The 18,738-nt window shown below is 37.5% G+C and overlaps 1 protein-coding gene across 1 annotated transcript in view; it reads right to left on the reverse strand.

Annotated features, from left to right (window-relative positions):
* ABCA12 (ATP binding cassette subfamily A member 12) overlaps positions 1 to 18,738 on the reverse strand; it is a 227,690-nt gene that overhangs the window by 137,352 nt on the left and 71,600 nt on the right. The window contains exon 3 of the mRNA XM_072617503.1: positions 13,163 to 13,316. Coding sequence (XP_072473604.1) covers positions 13,163 to 13,316 — 154 coding nt within the window. The remainder of the gene's footprint in view (positions 1 to 13,162; positions 13,317 to 18,738) is intronic.

Here is an 18,738-nt window from a genome sequence, read left to right on the forward strand (position 1 = left end):
TGAAATCAAAAATGCTAAATGAAATAAAGACACTAAAAAGCAAAGAATTTAGAGGAATTTAAATATCAAAAGTGGCAAGAAGACTTCCCCTAAGAAAAAATTTTCCAAGAAGCGGAATAGAAAGAAAAAATTGATTACTCAATGAGACATCAAGAAATATTAGAACAATACCCAATCTTGACCTCAGAAAAGAGTTGAATTAGTAAGTCCCCCTTCTTCCTCTGGAAGCAGAAATTATGAATGTGGAACGTTGCCTACACTATCTGAAGAGGATGCTATGAGTTAGTTGTGTTTAACTCCTTCGCTTTTTCTTTCCTTCCTTCCTTCCTTCCTATTTGTCTTTTTTTCTTCAAATAAAATTTTTTTCTGAAATGGCAGAGATTAGGGGAGAGACATCTGAAAATAACTGTTATAAAAACAAAACTTGTCAATGAAATGTTAAAAAAAATTTCAAAAGAAATGAGATGGCCATATTTTGCATTTTCTAAACTCTTCCATCAATTGTCTAATTGTGAAAATGCAGTTTATTGTGGAAAATCATCTTCAAAGTCCTGCCTCTTCCCTTTTCATCAAGGATATTTTCATCAAAGGTAACTTCAGTGTATGTCTAATCTCTTCTCATAGAAATTTGATAGAAACAAGAAAATACCCTCATGGGTTAGGAATTACCAATGTCCTTTTCAGTCACTTTGGGGAGGAGCAAGACAAAAATACTGAGATATACTACAAATGTATCCACATGTTGCTATTTCTTTTTTTCATACTTATTATATATGTGTTGGAATTTAATTTGATTCAGTAGATGTTTATAGCACAATGTGCCAGGCCCTGTGTTAAGTGCTAAGGATAAACAGGCAAAAAATGAAACAACCCTAGCCTTCAAAGGATGGGGGGCAAATACAACATTAAACACAGAATAAATTGATAAAGGAGTGAACATTAACAACTTGGGAGTTTGGGGTTCAGGAAGGAGTCCCTGAGTTGAATGCTGACTAAAGATGAAGATGGTGAAAGGCAAAGGTGAGGAGGGAGAATATCCTAGGAATGAGGAAATAATAAACTGTGTAGAGGCAAGGAGACAGAAGATTGAAATATTGACTTCAGGCAATGCAGAGCTCCCTAAAGGGAGGAGGAGGGTAATAAGAAATAAAATTTAAAGGTATATTGGAGCTAGATTGTAGAGTTTTAAATGCATATTGAAGGATTTATATTTCATCCTAGAAGCAATTAGGAGCCAAGTTTTGAGGTTTTGGTTTGTTTTGTTTTTTGGGTTTTTTTTTTTTTTTGAGCAGTAGAGTGACATACTTGCTCTGGTCAATGGAAATTAAAAATAAAGTTTAAAGTTAAGAAAAAAATCATACTGTCTCTACCACAGTTTCTAGACATGGTACCTTATTTGGGGCCACAATAACTTTGCTACTTATTGCAACATCATACTCTACATTACTGAAATAGCTTCCTGTCCCAAGTCTTTTCTTGTATCAATCTGCCTTACATATGGCAGCAACAGTTATCTTTCTCAAGTTGGGGAACCAGACCTTCTCTTGCCTGTCTAGGCAGTTTCTCACAGGATCTAGGAGGGTATTCTGTGCACAGTGCATCTGAAATAAATGTCTAAGCTTGCACAGAAGTTGTCACTTTTCCATTTTTGTCTCTACAAAGTGAGATTTCCACAACAGTTTTTCACCCCATCTTTGCATAAAGGATGAAATGGCTAGTGATTAGACCAGTCAAATATTCTGAAAAGAAAGCAATAAAATGAAATTGATAAATGTAATCTGTAGGCCAAAATAAGAATAATGTTTCCTTTTCTATTTTGACTTTTCTCACCTCAGACTTGTTTCTTTCTCCGGTAACCCAGTCCCAAAGCCCACTGGTACTGAAGGCAATGCTGGCCTGGACAAGTACCACAGTCTGAGCATTTTAACCATACACTGTTTAAAGTATTGGGAACATGGAGACCAGAATAAAAGCTTCAGTGGTCAACAGTCTCATTTCAAATTCATGCTGGCAGTTCCACCATAAAAGATGCTACAGGCTTTATGCTGTACTTGCTCATGTTTAAGTGAGAACCACACCTGCCTATTGATTTATGTTTTGGCACTTCACATGAAGGAGATGAGGCAATTACTCACACTCCTGATTAGTCACACATTCAGCTTGGAAGATATGTGACAGAAACCAAAGACGTTACGGTACCAGAGCATGTCGTCAAGACCTTCAACAAGGAGATGGTGTTTTACTGAGAATCCTTGACATTCAAGGGGCTCACAAGTTAGCTGATAGACAGAAAACTAATCCATACAAAGTAACGGAGAGACTGGGCAGTGTGCCTGGTTACAAAAAAAAAAGAGATTGGAGGGGGCCCTACCAAGACTGTTTATTGCAACTACCTGCTGTCCATTGAAGAGTTAGTTTTTAATGGGCAGGCGGAAATAACTTATGGACACTCACCTAGGAAAAGATTGAGAAAAAGAGACTGTTCACCAGCAGGACAAAGACTTTCTGACCCAGTTATGGAAGCTGAAGGTGATGCATCCAGAAAGGGAAGTATATATGCATATATTTATATACACAAATATTTATATATTGTATGCATATATACGTATATTATTATTATTACAATACAGAAAAACTGAACCTAAAGGCAACTTCTTTCCTTCCAAAAGCTTCTTTAGAAACTCCCAGGATACAGATTCAACCCACAGAGCTCAAATATAGTGATAGTCAACCTGACATGGCTGCCAGGTCAGATGTAGACATGCCTGTCTACAATGATCATGATGGTCAGCTCCTACCAACTGCTAACCCTGGTATGGAAGCAGAGAGATCGTTCATGTGCCAAGCTAAGTTATGATGTTACAGGCAAACCTGAGCATACAGGTATGGATGAGTACAGACAGTGATAGCAGAGATGGCCCATGTGAAATACGCCTTGCATGTCACTGCATGTGCACTGCTGTACATGTTGACTACTTCATGTCTGAGTATGCTTGGTTTTATTCTGCTACTATATTTGACTTAGTTTTATGTTATATTGATGCTTTAGCCATGTCTGTTTGTTAATGATTTGCGTATTCACTGTAATTGTTGTCATTGTTCAGTAGTTTTCAGTCCCGTCTGACTCTGTGACCCAGTCTTGGCAAAGATACTGGTGTATCCTTCTGCAGTTCATTTTACATATGAGTAAACTGAGGTAAACAGGGTCAAGCAACTTGCCTCAAGTTTACACAGCTAGTAGATCTGAACTCTGGTCTTCCTGACTCCAGGCCCAGCTCATCCAACACATCTATTGCTTGTGGTTAAATTGTATTTTCTATAAAGACCTCTTGATGTTGTTATGGTTGCTGCTAGACAGCTTTGCTTTGTTAGCGAACTATGTTTATTGCTTTTGACTGATTGCTTTTTTCTATAGATATGCGTGTATTTTTGAAATGTGCATGTGTTATATACCTTGCTTGTAGTCAGGTATGTTGTCACTGTAGCATTCTCCTAGATGATGCTCTGAATAATGCCACATTGACATTATGTACTGTTGAAGTGCATTTGTTTTATTTCAGTTTCAATGGTACTCAAGATTGTTTACCTGAGATACCAGGAAAATCATGATGCTTGTGTTTATATTGTGTGTTTACAAGTTTGGGACTTGCCCTAGCTAACCTTTGCAAGGCATTGCAAGTATTTTTGGCCCAGACACTTGAGTTCCAAAGCCTCTTGTTATGGGCTTTTCTCCTTCTTGGTGATCAGTGTTCTACACTTGTGTGAGAGATGGAATAGAGTCGGTGAGAGTGGGAGAGGAAAGCTCTTCAGTCTCTCTAAGTCTTAAGTCTTCAAGATTTTTTTGAGTCATAATCAGGCACTTTTGGCTTCCAGCTTCAAGAAAGAAGATGGCAGATGCCAACCTCATTTCAGATTGTTGAAGAAAAAGACTGAGTAGAAGTTGACATGAGAGGAGCTGGCCATCTCCACCGTCTCCCTATCCACAGCTTGCTACACTGGAGCCTTTGGGGAACTTTCCCTTTTGTGAGATACAGGATTCTCTCTTGGTTGAGCTGAGTTATCTTGTTTCTACTGGGAGAACTCCTTCATTCTGTACTGTCTGGTATATATTCTCATATGTATACTTTCTTTTATTTCTGTTTTGCCATGATTTAGATAAATGGATATCTTTGATAAGTGCTATGTATGTTTTTATTGTCGAAATGCTATTTAGTTGGAAAGGGGGAAAGGCTTGGATATAAGGTCTGCTTCCCCCAATTAATGAAATAACACCTACAAGTTAGCTTAAATCTATAAATCACATTCCCTAGACTAACAATACGTAAAGGAACAAATAGATACGATTGCGGTCCTGTAGCCATTCTCTCTGAGAAGAGCAGAGTGGCCTCCCACACAACCCCTTGCTTCCCCTTCCCCTCCTGACAGGAAATATAGTCTCCTTTGGATATGGGTGGGGGGCAAAGAGGCCAAAAAGGTTTATTCTGCCTTGTTTTGGTTCACATAATGATACCTCCTTGCTACACGTGGGGGACAGCCCTCTCAATACTACTTTACATCTCGTAGAGTCTAAGTCAAAGATCTGATATTCCTCAGTTCCTGTATGAATCAGATGTTACTGTTTCAAGTTTTCTCTGCAGCAAAGTCAGTAGGGGCAGAGTGATGACTTTAGTATCCATTGGCCTGGGAATAGTGCCACAATGACGGAAATGCAGCAGGTGATCCATTGGCAGTAAATCCTCCGTGGGATGGGGAGTGGGGAGGAAAGGAATGACTCTTTCTAAAATAACCCTGCACTTCTAGATTACTCACAGATTCATTCTCCCATATGCCAATCACATGAGTAATTACAGATTGTCATGCAGTTCTGAGATGTCAAAGGGTGGGGGAGAAAAGACTGGAGAGGAAAGTGCTTTGGACCAGGACCATCGAGGGTGACAAAGGAGGGGAAAACTTAAATGTGTTCTTGCTTTTGAAGCAGAAAGTGATATGATATGGGAAGAGAATTATGCCATTTATTAAAAGGCAGTTTATACATACCAAAGCTGATGCCCAAGGCAATATGAACTTAATAACAGAAATCTGGTGCCAAGGTAGCAAGGTCCATAAAAGCCTTGGCAACCGGCCATAAAGGAGGGTGCAGAGTGTGACTATGGCTTCCCATGAACATGTCATTGAAAGGAGCATGGTGGGTTTTCTTTCATATCACTGCTAAAGATAGCATTCCTTTGTTCTTTCCAAAACAGAAAAGAAACAAACGTTTTGCTTTCTAAATGAGGTAACAACATCCTCTGGTTTAGCTCACAAATTCACCCAACAGAAAGAATTCAGAGGAATGGTTTTAACACAGCAGCTATATGACCTAGCTTTTCCGCACAGCTATATAATGCATAAAAGCTAATAGCATGGCGGGAAAAAGCATTAATGCAGTTTTATTGTTGCAGTTAATTTTGTAAATTAAGTTCCAATTACCTGCTACTTCCAGAAAATACTGACTGCGCTAGAAGTGGAGAATTGATGCAGAGTAACTAACCAGCTCTGGGTTATGGATGTTACTGATATATTACAGAAGGATAAGTCTAGATCAGGGTTTAATTTCTCTTTTGTGTCCTGGTCCCCTTTGACGGTCTGGTAAAGCCAATGGACCCCTTCTCAGAATCATGCCTTTACATAGGTAAAATAAAATGTACAGGATTATAATGAAAACTAATTACATCAAAAAAAATTTAGAAAACTTCATAGACTCCAAGTTTAAAATCCTTGATTTTGAACAACATGCATCATTTCATTTCCATTGAACACATATTTATTAATTTCTACTGTGTGCAAGGCACTGAAAATCAGCAGAGCTAAATTTAATCTTGGTTCTACAACCTACTCAATATGTGATGTTCTATGGCTTGAGTTATCTCTATACAGATGACTAACATATTTGTAGCACATAGATAGCTAGGTAACATGGGAGCATTGTGTTGGGAGTCAAGAAGATCTGAGTTCAAATCATATTTACTAGCTGCATGACCCAGGGAAATCACTTTACCTGTCTCTTAGTCTGTTTCATCACCTCTAAAAATGGGGAGAATAATAGCTCCTGCCTCATAGGGTTGTTGTGACAATCAAATGAGATATTGGAAAGGTCTTTAAACCTTAAAAAATGAAATGGGTAGATGGAGGGGAGAAGGGAAGGAGGGAGAGTTCTATTGATGGCACCATCATTCTTCCAGGCTCAAAACCTTAGAATCATTTTTTTCTCATCTCTCTCCATCTCCAAGCCCCCAACATCCAATCAGTTCTCAAATCCTGCCCATTTTATCTTCACATATATGACTACTACTCTAGCTTACAATTTTTTCACTTCTTAAGATATTTTAAAAATAATTTCTTTTGGTATCTTATATTTCTACATCACCTTTATTTCCCATTGTATCACTCCCTTTCCTCCTCCTAGAGAGACATCCCTTGTAATAAAGAATGAAAAAAAAAAGGAATACAGTTCAACAAAACTTACAAAAATATGAAAAAAGGCTGACATATGCAGTAGTCTGTATCCTCTATATCTCTCCCTGTGCTTCCCTCCCCCCATAATAAATACTTATCTAGACTCTTGTAACAGCTTTCTCATTGTAGCATGTAAGTTCTTCAAAGGAAGGGATTATCTCATTTTTTCATTTGAATCACAAGCACCTGGCTCAGTGCCTGGCACAGAGGTGTTTAATAAATACTTATTGATCAGCGAATCCATTAAACTAGTCTCTTTGCTTCCAAGTTCTCCCCTTTCCAATCCATCCTCCAAAATGATCTTCTGACCATATATTCTCCTCAAAAAACTTTAGTAGCTCCCTATTATTCAGCAGTTCTTGAAATGTGGATTGAGGACATGTAGAGGTCCCTAAGACACTTTCATGGGGTCCGCAAAGTCAAAACTATTTTCCAAATAACAAGATGTTCTTTTCATATTAAGAACACTCCCTTTTCCAACTACATATTTGTGAAAGACCTGATTTGGTTCATGTTTTTCAACAAAAATAACATATCACAGTAGACTGAATGTAGAAGCAGATATGAGAATTCAATTGTCTTCTGTTAAGCTAGACACTAAAGAGATATGCAAAAATATGTAAAACAATGCTGTTGTCTTACTATTTTTTTGTTTTGGAGAATATAGTTCTTTTTCATGAAAATATATCATTTATGTTAATGTATAATGAGCTTATTATTATTTTAAGTGAACAAGTATTTTAAAAATTGATCAGTTTTAACTTCTAATATAGTAAGTAATGGCAGATATAACACACATGAATGTTGGGTCTTCAATCATTTCTAAGAGTAGAAAGGTGTTCTGAGACCAAAGAATCTGAGAAAAGTGGCTACAGTCTATTAGACAAAATGCAGATTCCTTGCTGTGGCATTTGAGGCTCTGCGCAACCTAGTGCCAGGTCACCTTTTGAGCCTTATTTCACAAAACACTTCATTCCAGCCAAACTGGTCTACTAGCTGTTTTTTCCTTCTTGTTGTCCTATGCTTTCCATCTCCCTGATATCACACAGGCTTTTCCTCCGATGAAACACAAAATCACAGAATCTTGGAACTGAAAGAAATCCCAGGGATCATCCAGACCCATTCACACCTGAGCAAGGATCTCAAGTACAACATACTCAGTGATTGGTCATCTCATCTTCGCTCAATGATGTCTCCAAGAAAAAAACCCCACTACCTCTCATCTCCTACTGTTGAAAGCATCCTCCTCCTCTTTGTACTGGAATCCTTCCCCTTCTTCAAGGCATAGATCAGATGCCTTCTCCTTGACTTCTGAAAGTTATCTCCTGACCAAGACTGATTTCTTTCTCCTCAAATATCTCCAGAGCATTTTGTCTGACTCCTCTCTCCTTTGGCTTACTTTTATTATATCTCATATCCTGGTCATATATTTATGTTATATCTCTTATTGAATCATAAAATTCCTGAGGGTTTATAATCTAATATGTGTTTCTTTTTGTTTTACCTCTCAAGTGCTTGGACAGTGACTTGCGCATAGTAGGTATTTAGCAGATATTTGTTGGTTGAATCATCAGTACACTAGAATTGAATTATAAAATTCAAAAGTTTTATATTGGGTTCAAAATTTCAATATCACAAGTACATGTTGGGCTAGACTAGATCATATCTCTTCTAAAAAAAAGATCCAGGAGTGTTGGTTAACTGCATGTCCAATATGAGTTATCAACAAGATATGGCAGACAAGAATTATAATGTAATCCTAGGCTACATGAAAAGAGCAAAAATATCCAGAAGTTAGGTAATGATAATCCTGTTTTATTATGCCTGTGGTCAGATCACAAGTGGATTACTCTGTGCAGCTCTGATCACCACATTTTCCAAAGGAAAGGGCATTGATAAGCTGAAATGTGTCCAGAATAGCACCACCAAGATGGTAAAGGGCTTCTACTTCATGTTTCATAAAGACTGATCAGAGGAACTAGTGATGTTAAACCTAGAAAGAAGACTTTTGAGAGAAGAGGAATAAGTATAATAGCTGGGGTCAGCTATCTGAGATACTGTAACCAGAAGAGGGAGTTGACCCAAAGGGCTGAACTAGATGCATTGGCTGGAAGATAAAAAGTGGCAAGTTTAGGCTTGATGAAGAGAAAAATGTCCTTGCAATTAGAACTGTCCAAAAGAAGAATGGGCTGCCTCCAGAGTGGCTCCCTCCTCTGACACCTTCTATCAAGGGCTGAATGACTGCTTCCTTGTCAGGTATGTTGTAGAGGGTTGGACTCTGAGGTCTGTTTGAACATTAAAGTTCTATGAATTGAAGCTGAGAAGTAATTCCTGACAAGTAATCTCTCTCACCGTTTCAGGACACAGAAAGATCTTGAGACCTATATAGAACAGGTGCCATCCTTTGAACTGGATAGAAAATGCTGATACTGTGAACCTCAAAGGAGGAAAGATTTCTCAGCAGTGGTGGTTACTAGCTTGGGTCTGGTCCATTGTCAATGTACAGTAAAAATGTTATGAACAGATATGTGAATGCCAGGTTAGAGCCTTACCTATTCATCCCAAAAGGCAAACTGGATAGTGTAAGAGATCAGAAAGCAGTCAGGAAGCCTGACCCCAGGAAGATCACTTAACTTCTGCCTGCCTCAGTTTCCTCAACTGTAAAATGGCCATAATAATAGCCCTTACCTCTCAGGGTTGTAGTGAGGATCAAATGAGATAATATTTGTAAAGCATATGTGTATGTGTATGTATATGTATATATGTATGTATGTGTGTATTATATAAATTAAATTAGGTAAATAATGTAATATAACATTAATTAAATAAAACATTCTATAAATGCAATATGTAAATAGGTGCATGTATATGTGTGTGTATATACACACATATACACATGTGTTTATACATATACATATATGTATATATATGTAGGTAGTAGGTAGGTATGCTTATTCCCACCCTTCCTTTCCTTCCCAAAAGGGGAAAACAGAAGAAAGGCCCAGTTCTTTTTTGGCCTGCCTACTGAGATATCTCTCTACTGCTGGTTTAAGAACTAATTAATTTTCTATGCCTAGAAAATTGTAATTGTGTTGAAAGAAGATTTTAAGACATCAAGCCAAACTAATTTACTGAAATATTAAAACCAATACAAAGTAGCATTCCTGTCCCTAAGCCTGTCCCCAGGCATCTTTTGGAACAATTCTAGAGCTATTTGAACCTAATGTCATACAATTTACACTGGCTCTGTATTAAAGGAAGCATGTCATATCATATGTTGATGATGATGATAAAGAATGTTACCAATTCTGGTTCTAAATGATAATAGTCACTCATTGGTTATTATAAGTATACCTTTTCCCAGAGATTACTTTTATCTTTACTTCTATTATGATTATCTCAGGATAGATATAAAGGCTTATTGACCCTGGGCAAATTACTTAATCACCAAGTGCCTCCTATAAACTCTCAAAGACTGTAAGTTACAAAGAGTTATAGATCTGCATCTGTGATGGAATGTTCTATTCTGAGAGTTCCTATATGTTAATAAAATCAAAATTGCAGGCAAAAAGCAGATAAATGAATGAATGAATGAATGCATTAATGTATCAGATCAGGATTTTTTAAGGTATTATTTTCTTCACCATCTTTTGTGTACCTCCATTACCAAGCTGTTGACTCTTTTTTCATGATTTTCTTGCATCAGTCTCATTTCTTTTCCCAATTTTTCCTCTAACTGACTTATTTGATTTTTAAAATACTTTTTGAGATCTTCCAGAGCCTCAGGACAATTCACATTTAACTTTGAAGCTTTGCATGTAGCTGCTTTGATATCATTACCTTCTTCCAAATTTGTGTTTTGATCTTCTCTGTCATCACAGTAACTCTCTGTGCTCAGGTTCTTTTTTTGTTGTTTGCTCATTTCTATTTCCTGCAGTACTCATTGCTATTTCTTGACTTTTAACTCTATGTTAAAGTTAGGTTATGTTATTGGGGTGGAAGAGGAACTGCCCCAAGCTTCAGATTTTTCTGTGCTGCTGTGTACAGAGCTAGTTCCGGAGGTCTGCAAGTTTTCAGTTCTTCCAAGGTAGTATTATCTAAGGGAAGGTATGGTCACTGCTCTCCTGACCTTTTTTTTGATCTGTGAGTGAGCACAAGTACTCTTTTCTGCCATGGAACTGTGACTAGGGTCCTGGTCACTCCTGCTGGTGTGCTTCCTTGCCCTGGTACTGCAACTCAGAATCAAATATAGGTAATGTAGCAGAGTCCTGCTGCAGCTGTGAGCAAAGGGACCCCTGTAATCTCCTTCTGACCAGTTGTCTGACTCCCTTACTGTCTGTGAGCTAAGAGCTCTGGAAGCCACCTCTGGAGATTCAGTTATCCCCAAGGTCTACTGCTGACTTGTCAGGGCTCAGCCTGGACTGGACTGTGCTCCACTCTCACCTCAGTGAGACAGACTTTTCCTGCCTACCTTCTAACTTGTCTTGGACCGGAAAATTATTTCATCCTGTCCTTGGATTCATTCTGTCTCTGCAGAATTTATTTTGAAGCATTTTTAAATGTTGTTTGGAGGAGAATTGAAGAGAGCTCAAGTAAGTCCTACTTTTACTCCACCATCTTAGTCAATATTTTTTAATAGAGAAAATAAATTATCACCTACTAATCTTCAAATGACTAGATTCCTGGAAATCTTTTCAGAATTGGAAATAATACTATCTCAGAGAACTTCCAGTTAAGCTAGGTCTACCCAGCCAATTCCAGTGTATTCTGATTACCTCCTGGATAAAGTATAAAATCTTCTGGTTCACACTGAAAGCTCTTAGAACCTTGCCCTTTCCCCCCTTTCCAGGTATCTTATCCTTTATTTTCCCTCTGTACTTTGAAACTTAGGAACACCTGCCTTCTCATTTGTCTTTATACATAACAGTTCAATTCCAGGCATTTTCACTGGCTGTCCACCACATCTGGAATGCTCTCTCTTCTCACTTGCACCTCCTGAATTCCTTAGATTTCTTTAATAATTAACTTAGAGCCCATCTTTTGCAAAAGTCTGTGCAACAACCTCCTTCCCTCCCCTAACTCCTTACTCTAACCCCTGCCCCCACTACTTTCATATGACCTTTTATCAACTATATATGTGTGTATGTATATATATGTGTGTGTGTATACATATATACATATAGATACATACACATATCTGTATATATCATATATGTATGTATATATGTGTGGGTGTGTAAATGCACATGTATGTATAGGTATATGTATACAGATATATATGTATATATGTGTACATATGCAAGGTAACCTGAAAACAAATTGATAATACGATGATAGGATGTTTTAACATGGTCTTTCCAATTAGAAGATTAACTCCTTGAGAGCAGATTTTAGGTTTTTTACCTTTCTTTTTACCTCTAGTATTTATAATGCCTGACCTATAGAAAGCACTTAACAAATGCTTATTGATTGACTGACTGCAGTAGTGTGGGAATTACTTAGAAAAAGTAATGATTTTGATACATTTTAATCTTATGACCACAATGATCATGCATTTGTGCTTCTACTAATATTAGGTTGACTCAGAATGTCCAGTTTGAGCAATTAAAAGTATATTATTCTGGTTTCACTACCTTTTATTAGCTCTCTGTCAGCCGAGTGTTGAATTTCATTTCATACATGTTTCATTGCTTTCTTTTGTGGTTTTTAACCCTTTGGTTTTTAAGGAGTATTATTCCGGGGAAGGGGCAGCTAGGTGGTGCAGTGGATAGAGTACCAAGGGTAGAGTCAGCAAGAACTAAGTTGAAATCTGGCCTTAAACATTTACTGGCTATGTGACCTTGGGCACCTATGTGACCTAACCTGTAAAATAAGCTGGAGAAAAGAAATGAGAAACCACTCCAATGTCTTTGTCAAGAAAACCCCCAAATGTCAGACATGACTGGAAATTACTAAACAACCATGGAAATATGGAAACAGGTAAAAACTGTGACTCTTATAAAGAGTGCTAGAGAGGTTGCAGCTGTTAGTGTAAAGGTTAAACATTTCAAGGCTTTTTTCGTCCCACTATGAAACAGGACCCCTAGCAACAAAACTCAATGTGTATTAAAAAATTTAAAATGACACTGAGAACTGGCAAACTATCGCAGCAAAACAGTTTAATTAGTTCTTAGGAAATAAATGGACGTGGAAGCCATAGGGTATATCACTAATCCTCTACAATGTAGCATAGACATCTCAAAGAAGAAAAACTGTGAAAAGATAAGTTAAAAAAATTGTTAACCTTTCCTATGAAGAAAATGTTTGTTATCAGTCAGAAAAGGCAGAGATTGTAGTAGCAAAGATTTTTTAAAAATAATTTTTATTGTTGAGATTCAATTTTTCATTCAAAGAAATCCAGATAAAACTGTAAGTTCTGTCTAACTTCACCGTATTATTAACATCTACCACCAAAAATGTTTTGGCAATTAAAAAAAAAAAGAAAGTCTAGTAGGCTGAAAGTATTATTCCTAATGAGGAAATGGCAAGTTCTGATAAAAATATTGATATATAAAGAATCAGACTTGTCTCATAATTATAGAAATTTCTACATAGAAATGAAATACTGCAATAAAATGCCTATACCTATGCCTCCAAGTAGCTGAATATGCTTAAGAAATGTCCTTACCTTTCTCTAAAAAGGGTGCTATCAATTCCTTTTCTGCGGAGTAGATCTTGTGGTCCATAGGGAGTATCCTTGCATTTGCTGTCTGTGTCACAGAGAAGAGTTTGCAGAAATGGGAAGAAGCCAGTGCTAGGAAGGTTTCGAGGTGCAAGGTAACCTGAAAACAAATCCATAATATTCTTAAAAATAGTTTCACTATTTAATCTGGTGCAAGAAATGTGTTCTGAAAAGTAAAAGCAATAGAAAAATTATTTTTTTCCCGAAATTTCCTTCTGGAGGTAGGAAAAACCTGTTTTACCCAGTAACACAGACTTCCTTATAAACACTTCCCTTAAAGACAAGGAGATGGAAAGAATTTTGAGTTATCTGTTTTGTTTTTTTTTTAAGTAGTCATTCTTTCTGATGAGAGGAAAGTCTATTCTTTATCTTTACCAAATAATTTTGAGATAGTTAACTAGAGTCCACTCTCCCTCTTAGGCACTGTCCATTTGTGGGGAAATGTGACACGTTTGTTGGTATACTGTTATATTTTCATTATTCCTGATTTTGCCTTCTCTTTGAGGAAATGCAGCAAATTGAGGACATTTGGATGGCAAATAATTAATTGTGAGAATTGAGTAAACCACACTGACTCCATCACTGACAGTTCTGGAGGTAGCTCAGTTCCCTTTCTAGTGATTATGAATGTAGTCCAGTTTCTGTCTTGTGAGAAAACATTATTCAGTTGTAAGGATTGTATTGTTTGAACCTAGCCCTGAATGACCAGGGAGCTGGATCACTTTTACCTGTTGCTTAGAGACCCTTAACCAAAGACCTAGGTTAAGCAGAGCAGAAACTTGGTCAGATCCAAAGATTGATGCAAGTTTTCTCAAAATTATATATCTCAAGCAACCCATATGTCTTATCTGAAAACTAGAGAGTAGTGATCAATCAGTTCTTGTTTCCATGTTCTTTTGACTGTTTTTACAAGCACTTGGGAGGAGTAGAACACTTAGTTTCTGAATACAGGGAATCGCACCTATTCACTATCCCCTCCCAACCATCCCTAATCTTTCTCCAATTTGAAATCAGATTACCTAATGTTGTATTGTTTCCTTTTAGTTAACTGACCTTATTTGATTGAATGTTTTTATGTATACAAGTCTGTTTCCCATGTATTGGGCTATTTTATGGCAAGGCATAAGTAGTTCAGTGGATAAAGTTCAGTGCCTGGAATCAGGAAGTTGTGAATCAAATCTAGCTTCAGACACTTACTAGCCAGTAACCCTGGGCAAATCTCTGTACAACTATTTGATCACAGACAGGATGGCTCCATGACAGTGAACTTTCAATACAGCGGATTACAGAATGGAGGGAAACATCAGGTTGATGAGCAAAGTGAAAGTTAAAGCAAACAAAAAGTCGTCTCCAAAATTCTTAGAACCATTCCATGGATCTGAAGGTGAGATGTGGAGAGTGTTGCTGAAGGTGTTACTGACAGCTTCTTTATCTTGGAAGAAAAAACAAAGACTAGAATAAGATAATAACTATGCAGCTAAGTGGGGAGTCACATACCAGAAGAGAGAAGAAAAAAGGAAATCTGAATCAAGTGACATAAATATATGTGGACATAAAAATTGTTTTAGGTAATAGAAAGTGAAAATTGGAAATGAAAAGGAAGTGAGATATGGAGAGATCAAGAGGAAAAGGAAAAGTCACAAAGGAAAAAAATGAAAAATGAAGATAATATTGATGTTAATGGATGTTTTAAAATTCAATTTCAGAAGCAAGTCCATGTGACAAGATGTCCGTCCTATTTCCCTGATGACCTTAGGCAATCACTATCTCCTGATGCCATCAAGTCCAGTGCTTTAACCAAACAATTTCGGCACAAAACTTATCCTTCATCATCAATCTACATCCAAGCCACAGTGGACCAAAAAGAATTCCCTTCTGTACCAAAACTCTTTTAGGCCAGAAGACAATAGTCCAAATTCCTGGTCTCCCTCTCACTTTTCTCCTTTATGACAAAATTTTACTACAGTGGCCTGACGTCATATAGGTAAAGGTTCAACATATTTATGCTTTTTATAATGTTTTGCCTGGAGTGGTTATTGTGTAACAAGGCCTTGATTTTCAATGTGTGGTGTGGTCCTGGGTGTGGTCCTGGGTGTGGTCCTGAGAGGAAAAAAAGAAAAATGCATCTTGTCTCCGCCCTCCAACATGCACAGCTTTGCTCCCAGGTTTCTAGTCTTCTAAGTGGAAGATGAAGGTACCACAGAACCACCATCAGCACCCCCACCTAGTCCCTGAAAAGTGGATGGCTATGGAAGGGCCTGGGAGCTCAAGAGGAGTAAAGACAAAAAGCAGTGCTGGGAAGGGTGTCAAGGAAAAGGCAGGGACCTCCATACCAACAGGTCCATTCGTGGCAGGTCCAGGCAGGCACTGCTCACAATTCATAGGGAGTGTCTTAAGTGTGTCTTAAGAACTTGCCCCCAATGATTAAGTTGCCCTTAAATATTCTTCAACATATGTATGGAGAGGTATGCCTCTTTTCCAGAAATCCAAATGTATGTACCGGATCATAGGACCCGAGAGCTACAAGAGCCATCAGAGGCCAGTTAGCCCGATACCATCATTCTAGAGAGAAATAAAATGATTATTTTTCAGTGGGTAATTATTTCATTACCAATAGCTTCTTGAGATACCAAAGGAGCTTTCTCAGTGTCACCTTTGAAAACAGTATTCCCTGGTACCTATGAAATGCTATCAAAATGACAAAAATGTGATTTTGGAGAACTTTTCAGGAATACAACTGCTGCATAGAAGGTGGTCCAGCTATTGTTGGATTAATGTACCAATCTAGAGATAATGGAGATAGGCGAAAGTTCAAAGGTTTCATACAGTTTCTAAAATATTCAGGCAAATCCCCACGAAATTCTTGAATTTGAAGCTGAATTTGAAGTCAGAGGTCTTAGGTTCTTATCCTGGCTCTGCCGTGTACAAGAACTAAATCCATGTTCCCATGAACTTAGGATCACAGCCCAATATCACATCATACATGTTTTAGATCTGGAAGGGTCTGTGGAGGGTACCTAACCTAATACCTCCAATTACACAGATGAGGAAACTGAGAACCATGTGGCTAAAATGACTTGTTTAGTGTCACAAATATAGTTAAGTAATCAAGGTAGGATTTGAATCTGTATCCTCTGACTCTTCAACACTCTTTCTGCAATATCCAATGAGATAACAAATATAAACCAGTTTGCAACTCAGAAATACTAGCTATTTATTATTATTAATTACTATTATTATTATTCTGACTTCAACATCTAGTAACTTCCTATTTTAACTAATTGTTTTTGCTTAACTAGGTGGTAAGGGAAGGTAGGTGATGCAGTGGACAGAACACTGGGCTTGGATTTAAGAAGATCTGAGTTCAAATCCAGTCTCAGACCTTAATAACTGTGTGACCCCAGGCAAGTCATGTAACCCTTATTTGCCTCAACTCCTCCTCTGTAAAATGGGACACACTGGAGAAGGAAATGGCAAACTGCTCCAGCTTCTTTGCCTAGAAAACCCCATAGACAAAGTCCAAGGAGTCACATAGAGTCCAAAACAACTGAGCAACTGAGGAGCAGCTAATTGGGTGTTAAGTTCAGCACACTAAAGAAATATTTTGAGTTCTACCAATCTAACGCTCCATCCAAGTCATAAAATATGTCTGTACTCACTCAGAACAGTATACAAAGTTACTCGGGAAATTTTGTTGTGCTCTGAGCTAATCTGATTGTGTTGGGACTTGGGTCATGATATTATAGGTGCCCTCATAAAGTATATAACTATGTCGAAGGTGCCTGCACTGTTAGAATTATTTTTACGACTTTAAAAAAAAAGAGCAAAATAAATCACATGAGTGGCCACTCCAGCGACATGAACCAGCAATGAGAGCACCACAGAGAGCAATGATCGGGCTAGCCATCACCTTACTCCTCCCCTCAAGAGTGCCAGATCTGTCATGAATCTTGGTGTACCTACAGGTAAAATTCACACTCACGTAACTATCACTGACAACAGAATTAACACTTCACATTTCCCTCAGTGAAAGAGAAAATGGAGTTTCTCACACTGATGCTTTTTTTCTAAGACTTTAACATAGTGAGTCCATGTGTAGACTTTCAGAAACATCCGATTCTGGACTTCAATTTGTACTGGCCAGAAGTTCTCTCTTATGCCTGTATCCTAGACTTCTCTTTTAAATTTCCAAATGATACAATGAAGGAAAGAAAAAAAGAATACCCCTACATATGCTCCCAAAGTATCCCCCTTTACAGTGCTCAATACAGTCCAATATTATTTCAGGACTTGAGCCAAACCAAGCTATAAGCCATGGACTGGAACAAACTGTATTCATTTGATGAATGGCAAATTAAACTAAACTGAAACATTCGATATTTTTCTTTGCTGAACCTGAATTAAATAAGCCCTTCTTATTGAAAATAGGGTTCAGTTCAAGGTCAACCACTTTAAAAATTTTAAATACTTGCTTGATAATTGTGATACCAGCAAACACAATTGTGCAGTCAATCCTCAGCATTGGTGTGTTTAATTTTCATGACTTCAAACACTCACCTGGTTTTATTAGTACTGGCACTTGCACTTTCACATTGGCAACCACACATATTTACAGCTTTGTACAATAAAGAGAAAAATGATAGGTACAAAGAGGACAAGTTTTAGAGTGGTTGGTATCCTACTAGGTGCTTCCCTAGTCTCGTTAGCCTTACCATTTTGGAGGAAAGACCTCCTTGTGCATTTGGTATGTATTTTCATGGTTTGTCTTATTTAAAACACAAGTTTTGTGTGGCAGTTATACACCCAAAGCATAGTGCAAGTCCTTTGGCTTTAAGGTGATGTCAAGATCTCACAAGTCCTGGCATCTTTTTACAGTAGCGACTAAAGTCAGTTGGTCTTCAGAAGATGGCCGAAATAGAAAGATTTATAGCAGTAGAGTATAGAGTATGGTGCTCTCCTATTGTCATCTGACGGAGTAGAAGGTAAAATTCCGGTTAAAAAATGTTTTAGTTTTAAGAATTTTATTTGCTATACATGTCTATGGTGCTGTAGACTTTATGGAAATATTTTTTTAAATTGAGATGTTAACACAAAGGTTGGCAGAATTCTAGGGAATTTCTAGGGAGAAAAAGGTTTTATATATTGCCAATTTTATTTTCTGTGCTGTGTTTTATAGGTCATATCATGGTAAATTGTGTTATGAAAAGTACATATTATCAGAATTAATGTTTTGTTATAAAGAATTGCATGCAGAGAAGTGTATTTTCAGTAATTTTTAGCAAAATATTATAATTTTGGTAGTTGCAGGAACTTAACCCCATATTTCCCATAGGTTCAATGTATCAACATTGATACACTGACTTTTTTTTTTACTTTCTCAGCATTTTATAGTAATATTACCCTCTTTGAAAGTTGAGAATTGACCGTATTTCCTTAGAAGTGATGACTGGGATAGTGACATAGTAAGTAAGACTATGGAGTCCTGACTATGGAAAGGTCTTCACCCAGCTGATATCAGCAAT

This window comes from Notamacropus eugenii, chromosome 6 (genome assembly GCF_028372415.1).
Source record: "Notamacropus eugenii isolate mMacEug1 chromosome 6, mMacEug1.pri_v2, whole genome shotgun sequence".
Lineage (NCBI taxonomy): Eukaryota > Metazoa > Chordata > Mammalia > Diprotodontia > Macropodidae > Notamacropus > Notamacropus eugenii.